The sequence below is a fragment of the Chionomys nivalis genome, chromosome 2, assembly GCF_950005125.1.
Source record: "Chionomys nivalis chromosome 2, mChiNiv1.1, whole genome shotgun sequence".
Taxonomy (NCBI): domain Eukaryota; kingdom Metazoa; phylum Chordata; class Mammalia; order Rodentia; family Cricetidae; genus Chionomys; species Chionomys nivalis.
Window position 1 is genome coordinate 69,439,853 of NC_080087.1, and position 11,403 is coordinate 69,451,255.

At 42.2% G+C, this 11,403-nt stretch overlaps 2 protein-coding genes across 2 annotated transcripts; both read left to right on the plus strand.

The window, feature by feature from the left end:
* The first annotated feature begins 278 nt into the window (after positions 1-278).
* On the plus strand, positions 279-5,567 carry LOC130868092 (leukocyte immunoglobulin-like receptor subfamily B member 3). The gene is made up of 5 exons (XM_057760343.1): positions 279-472; positions 770-1,054; positions 1,195-1,497; positions 4,728-5,024; positions 5,248-5,567. The coding sequence occupies exons 1-5, from the start codon at positions 283-285 to the stop codon at positions 5,565-5,567; spliced, it is 1,395 nt and encodes a 464-aa protein (XP_057616326.1). The 5' UTR covers positions 279-282.
* A 1,580-nt stretch (positions 5,568-7,147) lies between these two features.
* LOC130868101 (leukocyte immunoglobulin-like receptor subfamily B member 1) lies at positions 7,148-9,495 on the plus strand. The gene is made up of 5 exons (XM_057760354.1): positions 7,148-7,152; positions 7,233-7,270; positions 7,520-7,572; positions 8,782-8,922; positions 9,013-9,495. Exons 1-5 carry the CDS (start codon positions 7,148-7,150, stop codon positions 9,121-9,123), a joined length of 348 nt encoding a protein of 115 aa, XP_057616337.1. The 3' UTR covers positions 9,124-9,495.
* Positions 9,496-11,403: the final 1,908 nt, after the last annotated feature.

Consider the following 11,403-nt stretch of genomic DNA (forward strand, 5'->3'; position numbering starts at 1 on the left):
AAGTGATACCCTGGAGTTAGTTGTGACAGGTGAGAAAACCCTTCCTGAACACTGAGATCTACCTTTAGGAAAGGAATTTATTAACTGTGCAGTTCTTTTTCAATCAAACAAAAGGAGGTATAATGTTAGCTAAAATAATTCACTTAACAGGATTCATCTTTCATCTTAGGAGTCCACCCCAGCAAAGTCACCCTGAATTCCCTGACCAGTCCTGTGGTGATCTCTGGAGGTTATGTGAATCTTCAGTGCTCCTCAAAAGAGAAATATAACAGTTTTATTCTAATGAAGGAAGATCAGAAATTCTCCTGGACAATGCCCACACAGAACACAAACAGTGGTGTTTTCCAGGCCCTGTTCACAGTAGATCATGTGACTCCCAACCAGAGATGGAGGTTCATATGCTATGGCTATTACCAGAACAGCTCCCATCTGTGGTCAGTGCCCAGTAACCACCTAGAACTCCTGGTCTCAGGTAAGGAAGCTCCAGAATATCCTTGAATGATAATTGCCCTGGAACAGGATCACTGGGAAGGACCTGATAAGTGATGGGTTAATAAAGTCATGCTGCTGTGTTCAATGTCACAGAACATATGATGTTGATATAAAAAACAGGGATGGACATAAGCAGTGGAAACACAGCAGTTGAAGGAAGAATGGGGTCTTCATGTGTCCTTCGACTGTTGCAGATCTTTTTAAGTATTATTTAAAAATTTGACATTTGCTGTAACTGTTCAAAATGCCCAACTTCTTCTCACTTACTTCATTGCAGGGACCCTTCAGAAGCCCATCCTGTGGGCTGAGCCAAGCTCTGTTATCAACATAGGAAAACCTATAACTATCTGGTGCAAAGGAACCACGAAAACCCAAGTGTACTTCGTACATAAAGTAGGAAGCCCAGCTCCCTGGAAAGGACAGACTTTTCATAGGCCTGATATCAAGGCCATGTTCTCCATCACATCAGTGGAGAGGCATCATGCAGGGCAATATCACTGTTACTGTTACAACTCTGTTGGGTGGTCAGAGCACAGTGACACCCTAGAGCTGGTGGTGACAGGTGAGAAGACTCATCCCACCCCCATGACCTGCTTTGAAAAAAGGGATATGTTCACTTTGGGTTCCATTTCTCAAACCCCAGAAGAGGGGCAAATGTATACCTCAATGAGTCCACTGAACAATCTTCCTCTTCTCACCTAGGAGTCTACCTCAGCAAAGTCTTCTTGTCAGCCAAGAAGAGTCCTGTGGTGAAGTCAGGAGAGTATAAGATACTTCAGTGCTCCTCACAAGAGAAATATTATAGTTTCATTCTAATGGAAGAAGAACAGAAATTCTCCAGTACCATGCCTTCACAGAAAACAAACACTGGTCTCTTCCAGGCCCTGTTCAGAGTGGGTCCTGTGAATCCCAACCAGAGATGGAGGTTCACATGCTATGGCTATTACCAAAACAGCTCTTGTCTGTGGTCAGTACCCAGTAACAACCTAGAACTTCTGGTCTCAGGTAAGGAAACCCTAGAATTTCCTTTGAATGATAACTGACCTGATACAGGACTACAGGGAAGAACCTGAAGTGTGGAGGGTTAGTGAACTCATGCTCCTTAGTCCAATTTCACAGAATGTAGAAGACAACAGGATTTGAGGTGCAGAAAGAAGGGTGGATAATAACAGTGGAACTTAAGAGTCCATGGGAATCTTGAGTCTTTATGTGTCCCTCTGCCTTTGACAATAAGTTTATGTGCCATTTGCAAGTGTGAACTTTGTGCAAGTGTCATAAGAGATGCATTTCATTTTCTTCTGCTTTGTGGGGACCCTCCATGAACCCACTCTCTTGGTTGATACAGGCGCTCTGATCACATCAGAGAGGTCTGTGACCATCGTGTGTGAGGGGACTGAGAAACACAAATGTGCTATGGGACAGACAGACCCAAAAGAATAACAACAATAAGGCAAAATTCATTTTCCTTTCTGTGACAAAACTGAAGGCAGGGTGATATCACTGTTACTCTTACAACTCTGCTGTCAGGTCAGAAGGCAGTAACACACTGAAGCTGGTGGCGACTGGTGAGTGGACACACAGGAATCATATGGATTCCCAGATGTGACCTATTAGACAAGTTTGTTATTGTATCCTTACTCATTACTAAAGTCTTGGGGACAAATCAGACTGTGAACCCATTTAATATTCCATGTGTATCTTTTCTAGGTTTCTACAAAAAACCCACCCTGAATGCAGTGCCAAACCCTGTTGTAACTTTAGGATCATCTGTGACTGCCTCATGTAGCTCAAATAATAATTATAATGGGTTCATTTTAATCAAGGAAAAACAGTTCTTCAGCTTCATGGACTCACAGCGTGTATATACTGGGCAGTCTTCAGCCAGTTTCCAAGTGGGTCCTATCACACTCAGCGAAAGATGGAACTTAAGATGCTATGGCTATTATTCAAGAAACCCACAGAACTTGTCAGAAGGGAGTGACATCCTGGAGATTCTAGCCTCTGGTGAGGAAGCCCAAGCCTCTCTATTGATTGATAGGGAACCTGAATCAGGATTCCCCAGGGAGACCTTAATGTGTGCTCAGCACAGGGAAAGTCAGACCCATTAGGCCACTGTTACAGCAGGCAGACTGTGGGAGTCAAGACACAGAAAACAACGAGTGGGGTTGTGATAATGGAACCTGGGATGGTCAGGAGAGAGACTGGTATTCAGATGGCTCCATGTCTCCTTTTGTTATTCAAGGGTCATCTACAAGTTTCATATTCACTGTATAACTGTTTAAAGTCCCACATCCCTCTTGCCTACTTCTTTGCAGGGACCCTCCAGAAACCCACGATCAGGGCTGAGCCAGGCTCTATGATCACCTTATGGAATCCAGTGACAATATGGTGTGAGGGAAACATGGAAACCCAAATATGCTTCCTGCATAAAGAAGGACGCCCAGCACCCCGGGGCAGATTAACTGCACCAGTCACTGATCGCAAAGCAAATTTTTTCATCTCATCCATGACAGAGTATGATGCAGGGCAATATCGCTGTTATTGTTACAACTCTGCTGGGTGGACTCAGCACAGTGACACCCTGGAGTTGGTGGTGACAGGTGAGTAGACACCGGGGGTCACAGTCTTCACAGTTTCCTGTGGGGGCCACTGCAAGTTCTGCTGCTGGTAGGGAAATGACACACAGCAAGTGAGAAGAAAAACTCAGTTCAGACTGGCATAGTAGTTGCTGGTTCACAAGCTAAAAAGTCTGATACCACGTGGTTTATTGTAAGCATATTTAAATGCAGTACAATTTTGAAAAAGAGATTCCTGGTGTAATTGAAACTCCCATGAATAGCTATGCAAAATTCCACCAAAGCTCAACTCAAACACATGTGACCATGAATATAGGTTCTATAGCTTAAGGGCCTTCAATCAGGTGCAGTTCCCGAGACAGTGTGGATGTCAGCAGGCTATGAGGTACAGGTGACATCTTCTCTAAGGATGGACATTATTAACTAAGAGATAATGATGAAGTCTAGGGAGGAAGAGTCTGGGATAAACACTCTGGGGGATTTAGGTGGGTCTGGCTCTATAGATAGAAAGGTCACCTAATTATTAAACACATCCACTTCATGATGGAAGACAGCTATTTATTTTCTCCATTGGACCATCATCCTGCATGAGTAACATTCCTGGTTTCTCCCATATTATTTGTTAGCATGAGGACATTGGGCCCTCTACATTTTCCCTCAGGAAATAATCTCCCAAACATTTTTGTTCACAGCCCACTTGCTGGAGACAAAGGTATCATTTCAGACTGTATCCTCTTATCCTAGGTGTCCACCCTGTTAAACCTACTCTGTCAGTTTTTCCAAGTCCTGTGGTGACCTCAGGGGTGAACGTGACCCTCCAATGTGTCTCATCAAAAGGATATGATTATTTCATTGTGACTGGGGAAGATCAGAATTTCTCCAGGTCCCTCAAGGCACAGTATAGGCACACTGGAAAATCCACAGCTCTGTTTCCTGAGATCCCTGTGGCATCCAGCAAGAGTATGTCCTTTAGATGTTATGGATACTATATAAATGCCCCACAAGTGTGGTCAGAGGCCAGTAACCATCTGGAGATCCATGTCTCAGGTGAGGAAGAAGTTTCATTCACACAATTGTTTTCTGACATGAGAACCCTTTATCACTAGTTCTACCCCCCCCCCCCCGAGGATGTTTCCAGTTATAGTGGCTGGAGGGAGTTCTTGATTGTTATGACCCAGATCATGAGAGACCATGATACTGTCAGAGCAGGATATAAGGGTGATTTGTCTTAGGGTTTCTAGTGTTGCAATGAAATTCCATGAACAAAAAGCAAGTTGTACAAGAAAAGGTTTATTTGTATTAAAGTCTCACAGAACTGTTTATCCTCAAAGGAAATCAGTAGAGGAACTCAAACAGGGCAGGAACCTGAAGTCCTGGAGGGGTGCTGATTACTGGCTTGCTCAGCCTGCTTTAATATAAAACCCATGATCACAAGCCCAGTAATAGTACCACACACAATGGGCTAGGCCCTCGTGTATCAGTTCCTACTTAACAAAATGTTATACAGGACTATGTAGCCTAATTTTGTGGAAGCTTTTTCTCAGCTGATGCTTCCACTTCTCTAATGACTCTAGCTTATGTCAGTTCACATAAAACTAGCCAGCACAGGAATATTTAGCAAGAGCCAGATGGATGACTTTCTACATTTCCTTCTTCCAGGATTATCCAAGAAGCCCTCCCTCTTGACCCAGCAAGGATCTGTCCTGGCCCCTGGAGAGGATCTGACCCTCCAGTGTTGCTCAGACATGAGTTATGACAGATTTGCTCTGTCCAAGGAGGGTAGAAGTGACCTCCCACAGATGTCTGCACATTTTACACAGGTGGAAGGGTCTCATGCCAACTTCACCTTAGGTTCTGTGAAATTCTCCACTGGTGGCCGGTATAGATGCTATGGTTCATACATCTCCTCTTCTGAGTTGTCAGCCCCAAGTGACCCTTTGGATATCCTGATCACAGGTGAGGAACATAGTGCATTCTCTCAGGGACCCAGACTCTGAACAGGCTCAGCTTTGGGGATGCCAGTGGTTGATGATCAAGATGATGAAGATTATCTCAGGAGGAATAGATCTTGGGATAGAGGAGTAGATGAATGGCATTCAGAGAAAACATAGAGACAAGGTAATGAATGAGGACCTCAGAACAATGACTATAACCCCTCACTCAGTCTTCCTCTCTCTAGGACAATTTCTTGTCACACCTAACCTCTCAGTGCATCCAGGCACCACCGTGTCCTCAGGAGAGAATGTGACCCTGGTGTGTCAATCATCAATCCCAATGGACAGTTTCTTCCTGTTCAAGAAGGGTGCATCCCATTCCTACATGCATCAACTATCAAAGTACCAAGATTCACAATATGAGGCAGAATTCCCCATGAGTGCTGAAATCTCAGCCCTTGGGGGCATCTATACATGCTTTGGTTCTAATAACTCATTCCCTTACCTGTTGTCACACTCCAGTGTCCCTGTGGAGATCATAGTCTCAGGTGAGATGATCCTGTAATGTGTGAGATCAGAAGGTAATACTGAATACTTGACCTTGGAAGCTCTTGACTGGGATGGGAATAGGACTAATCATAAAGGGCTCACTAGTCAATGATACAGAGGCAAACTGGAATTCCTCAATTAATGCCCATTTCAACCTCTTCAGCAGGATTAAGAATGTTCAGGTAGGTAGCTGGAAGGTTATGGAGAGGGTTCAGTGTAGATATAAGACTGAGAAGAGTTGAGATAATTAGACCAGATTTCTATTGAATACATCCAATTGCTAACATTTTCCTGGGGGCCCCAAAGCACATACCATAGATTTTCCTGTTTCTGTATCAGAATGGGAAAAATCTCAGCACCTGTAAGTCTTCATTTACATACCAGCTTGTATGTTGACCAGAATACTGGAATTCAAGCAGTGAGCACAACATGATCTCTATAACCAAAAAGACTTACAGGCTAGGATATAATAAAGTCATCCTAAAAAAGAGTGATATTTGAGATTTTTCCTAGGAGAAGTATATAAATGAAGGCAGGATGTAACTTCCCATGATTTCCCTATCCCACCCATTCTTCACTTCACCCCATGGAGTCTGATTCAAACAAGTTATAGGGTAGTTACAGTCATTTCTGAGAGGTTCATATGGCCAAGCCCTTCTACTGTTTGATTCTACAAGTGTAAATAGGAAAGCCCTGGACTAGATGTTAAGTTTCTTTTAGTGCTGACTTTATCTGTGTCTTTCTCATAGGGAGAAATTCTCTAGAAACCACTTCTGCAACTGTCTTGCCCCATCTGACTCTGTGATGGTGACACTGTGTAGGGGTATGTGACACAGGGACTTCAGGGTACTCAGGCTCCTTCCTTACAGTTCATGCAGCTTAGTTTCGTGTAGGGAATAAGGTTGGAGGCTGGATTTTTTTAGGTTAAATCACACAGCATTGTGCCCTCCTGCTCTGTGACCAGCAGGTAAACTGACTGGAGTAAAGGGAGTCAGTCTCACATTGCATAGCTATGAGGGTAAGCGGTAGTGAATACAAAGAATCAGTATGGGCCTATCACACAGTTCCTTGTTCATTATGTGCCCTATATCCCAGGGCTGGCAAGATATTCGAAGATTTTGATTGGAGTTTCTGTGGGATTCTTCCTGTTGCTCTTCCTTCTTGCCCTCTTCCTTCTACTCAGACTGAGACACCAGAACAAATGCAGGAAGGGAGGTGAGTAGGGTGTGGGTGGTCTTGATTTCAGGGGGTAGTGGGTACCCTCTGTTGGGTTTACAAACAGGGCTCAATGCAGTCTGGGGAAAGCCCAGACAGTGACATGTCATCTTAGAAACACTTCTCTGAAACTCGAATCATCAATATGATCTTGAAACCTGTGAAGTATCAGGTATCATATGAGACATTCCATATCCTGGAACATATGAACACATAAACATATGCAATGAGTTGTAAAGGCCCCTTCCTTCCCTGGAAGTGCTAGGTAAGAATGCTCCACCCTCATGACTGACTCTTTTCTTTCTTGCAGTCCAAACAGAGACCAACTTGCAACATCCTGCAGAAGCTCCAGAGCCAGTGATCAGGGACAAAAACATCCAGATGAGGTAATTCAAGGCTAGCAACCTAGACCTACAAATCTTCCTGACTAACCTCACAGGCATTTGACATTCTCCTTTCTCCCCAGCTCTAGCCCAACTGCTGGTATCCAGGAAGAAATCTTGTGTGAGCCAAACATGGTCCTTGGGAGGGAGATATCTGAGATCTCAGCATTAGATGGGTGGTAGAGGTTCTGGGTCACTTCTCTGAGCCACCAAGTCACTATGGACCTTTTCCCCTCACTTATTATGGACCCTTCAACCACATTCCCCATTCCCTTTTCTCTGTTGCTATCTGGGAGAGGCCAGGTAACTGGGGCAGTGAGAAGTCCCAGGAATTTGGCCATGGGAAGACCTGTGTGTTCTGTTATGACAGATGCTGTTGTGAAGGGCACAGAGATTCCAGAACATGTGAAGCTGGCCATTGTGGTAAGATTCTTTTCCTCAATGCTATGAACTTATGACTCAGTTTACCCTGAGATCAATCACTGTCATTTTTTCAGCCCTCAGAATTATGCACAGCTGGCTTCTTGATTCCAGAAGCCCCTGTCCTCTGTGTGCTATGACATCCTCCTTGCTCTGTTTAGTTTTGAGCATATGACCCCTACATTCTGACTCCTCAGCATCAAACTGTTTACTAGCATACTTCCTGAGTCTCAAGACAATGTGAGTGTCTGAAGCTGTAGCTTAATGGTAATGTGATTACTTTGGAAGCATAAGGCTTAATCTTTAGCAATAAAACTAATAAGTTAATGAACAGGACACAAGAATATGAGAACACTGTACCTGATGATGTTTTTGTGTACATGTGTATAAGCACAGACATATGACAAAAATCAACATTTGATGGCTTCTTCTATTTTCTGAGACTGAACCTCTGAATGACACCGGAGCTCATTGATTGGCTAGATCATTTGTATTGAACCTTGGGCACCATTCTATCTTTCCCAGTGCTTGGGTTCTAGGCATGGGCATTCTTGCTTGGCTTTTTAAAATTATGGGCACTGGGTAGCAAACTTGTTCAATAATGTTTGCATAACAACCACTACGTGGTTTGACTCCTCTTCCTAGTTCTTGAATCTTATTCTTGACAAGGCTCACTGTGGGGATGGCAGATATAGCAGAGAACAGAATTCCCTATTCACCAGGACAAACTCTTGGGTAGAACAGAGAGAGTGAGCCTTGCAAATTGCTTGAGGGAAATAAATTAGAGGAAAATAGTTGAGGTTGATTTGATGATCTGATGGGCCCATATGATCAGTGTGAATTTTAAGGGAGGGCTGAAAAAAACCTTCTGAGGAGAAGGCCGAGTGAAGAGGCTATTACAAATATGTGATGGACTAGCATGTCTCAGCAGAATGTGGCAGGTGCATGTGTTATGTCAGAAGGAACATCCTCTTTCCAAACGTTGGAGCCCATGGAGTGAGGCCACCATCCAGGATAATACATCAGAAGTTCAGGAAGGAAACTGTCAGACACTTAGAGTCGTTAGGAAGCTCCAGAAGACCCCACCAGCAATGGCATCGTTTGAGTTAAATGTCTATAGTCTTACTCTCCTAATCCATGGAAATTGAGTGGGAGTAGAGCATCTGGGGTACCAGTATACATTTCCTGTGATTTCCTTTCTCTTTGTTGCAGAGCCAGCATAAGGAAGATCACCCCAAAGACTTATATGCCCAGGTTAAGCCTTCCAGATTCAGAAGGGCAGAGCCTATCTCTCCTTCCCTCATGCCAAAGGGATTGCTAGACTCAAAGAACAGAAATGCAAAAGAAGACCAAGTAAGAGATCATCCAGTGAGTCCTAACCTCTCCAGACCTCCAGGCTCCCAGTGTTGAATATATAACTTACTCTACCTTCTCCCACTCCAGATTGCTGCAGCCAAGGAGCCTGATGAAGTGACCTATGCAGAACTACACATCATGACTCCTAGACAGAGGCAGCTGAATGTCGCATCTCTCAGGCAGAAAAGTCCAACTTGAGACACTTCTCTATGTGTCTCAAGATTCAGGAAGATCTAGTCTTTATATTCAATGGAGGAGAGAGGACTCAGGGATGTCAAAAAATTTTATCTGCCTCAGGTAAACAGCCATTTTGCAAATGTATCTTGGAAGTTTTTGGCAACTTTGGGGACTCACCTGATTCTGTAGTCAGAGATGAGCAATGCCCCAAGCATTTTATAAATAAGACAAATACTTTGTCAGTACTCAATAGATAAAATGAAAGACAATAGAAGTGAAGGAAGTTTCTGGGTTTTTCTGCTTTTCTTTGTTTTCTTTTTACTTTTGAGATTATAATTGCAGCAAGTCTTCCTTACCTTTCCTCCATACAGAAATTCCCATAGACCTTTATAGACTCTCTTTCAAATTTATGGCCTTTTTTTATCAATCATTATTGTACATACATGTAAATATGTATACACAAAGTTCAAAAAATTTTTCTTTGAATATATACATTTGGTCAATTATACCTCAATAAAGCTGTAAATTGAATGATGAAATACCCAGAGACTATTGTGCTATTAAAGTGGAAAATTCAGAACTAGTAGGAATAAGCACTAATAAGGGTCCGATGCAGTGACTGGAAAGACCAAGGATAAGAACTAAAGAGAATGAAAGAAATAATTGGACCAGAGGTTCTTGCATAAGCCAATGTCTCATGCCAAGCCAATATATTAAGAACTACTTTATCTTGTATACTATTTGCAATTAGAAAATGGTCAAGGTTAACAGAGAGACAATCATACAATATTTGAAAAGAGAACTTGGGAAAACTCAAGCATATTCCTAAGGATGATAACCATAACCCAGAAGGCAGAGTCCTGTCCTCAGAAGCTGCAACATCCACTCCTGGAAGACACTGGCCCAAACATTAGACTTGTCCCCAAGTCTGATCTTGGACAAGAACACAGAACTAAAGTTACCATTGTTCTTTCATCAGGGCTTCTTAGAAAGTCTTAGGTTATTATGATTTCCTGTACAGAACAATAAATAGATCAAAAAGCTTTCTAAATCCATGACTTCATCATTATATTGAGAATAATATACAAAGAAAATAACAACACATTTCAAATTAGAAGTAGGATATAAATAATACACAAAGCATCTACCAGTTAACACAGGGTAGAAATCCCAGCTAATTACAAGGCTGAAGCAGGGGAAACATTTTATGCCTCTCTGATCTGTATAACAGCTTGAGAGGAAAAATTGTATGCTGACATTGATTCTTTATGTTTCATAGATGGAGCCTTGTTAGTTCCTTACTACTATGTAAAGGCAGAAATAAAGAAAATAAAGACTTTCTAAAACTCTATAAAAATTGGGTGTGCAACATACCCAAACCTGTGAGACACAATGACAGTGACGCTAATAAAAAAGTTCACAGCATTAAATGCCTTCATAAAAAATTGCAGAGATCTCACATTAGTAACTTAACAGCACACTTGAAAGCTCTAGAACAAAAAGAAGGAAATACACCCAAGAGAAATAAAAGCACAAAATAGTCAAACCCAAGGGTGAAATTAATAAAAAAAAGAACACTGAGAAAACTACAAAGAATTAACCAAATAAAAGATTAATCAATAAGATAGACATACCCTTATACAAACTAAGAAAAAGAGAGAATATCCAAATTACCAAAATCAGAAAAGAAAGACATAACAACAGATATGATATAAATATCACTAGCTAATACTTCAAAACCCTGTACTTCACAAAATTGGAAAATCTAAAAGAAATGGGCAATTTTCTTGATAGATACCACTCAGCAATGTTAAATAAAGATCAGTTAAACAAATTAAATAAACCGGTAACTGATGTGATATTCCCCTCTGTATACTGTGAATACCATTGGTGAATAAAGAAACTGCCTTGAGCCTATAGCAGAGCAGGGCAGAACAGAGGAAGGGGAAAACTAAACTGAGTACTAGGAGAAGGAAGGTGGTATTTGCAGAGAAGCCATGTAGCCCCGCCAGAGACAGGCACTGGTTGGAATCTTGCCAGTAAGCCATAGCCATGTGGCAATACACAGATTACTAGAAATGGTTTAAATTAAGATGTAAGAGTTAGCCAGTAAGAAGTTAAAGCTAATGGGCCAAGTGGTGATTTAATTAATACAGTTTCTGGGTGGTTATTTCGATTCTGGGTGGCCAGGATGAACAAACAGCCTCCTACTATATTCCCCCAGGGAAATACAATCAGTCATCAAAAGTCTCCCAACCAAAAGAAAGAAGGAAAGAAAGAAAGGAAGAAAGGAAGGAAGAA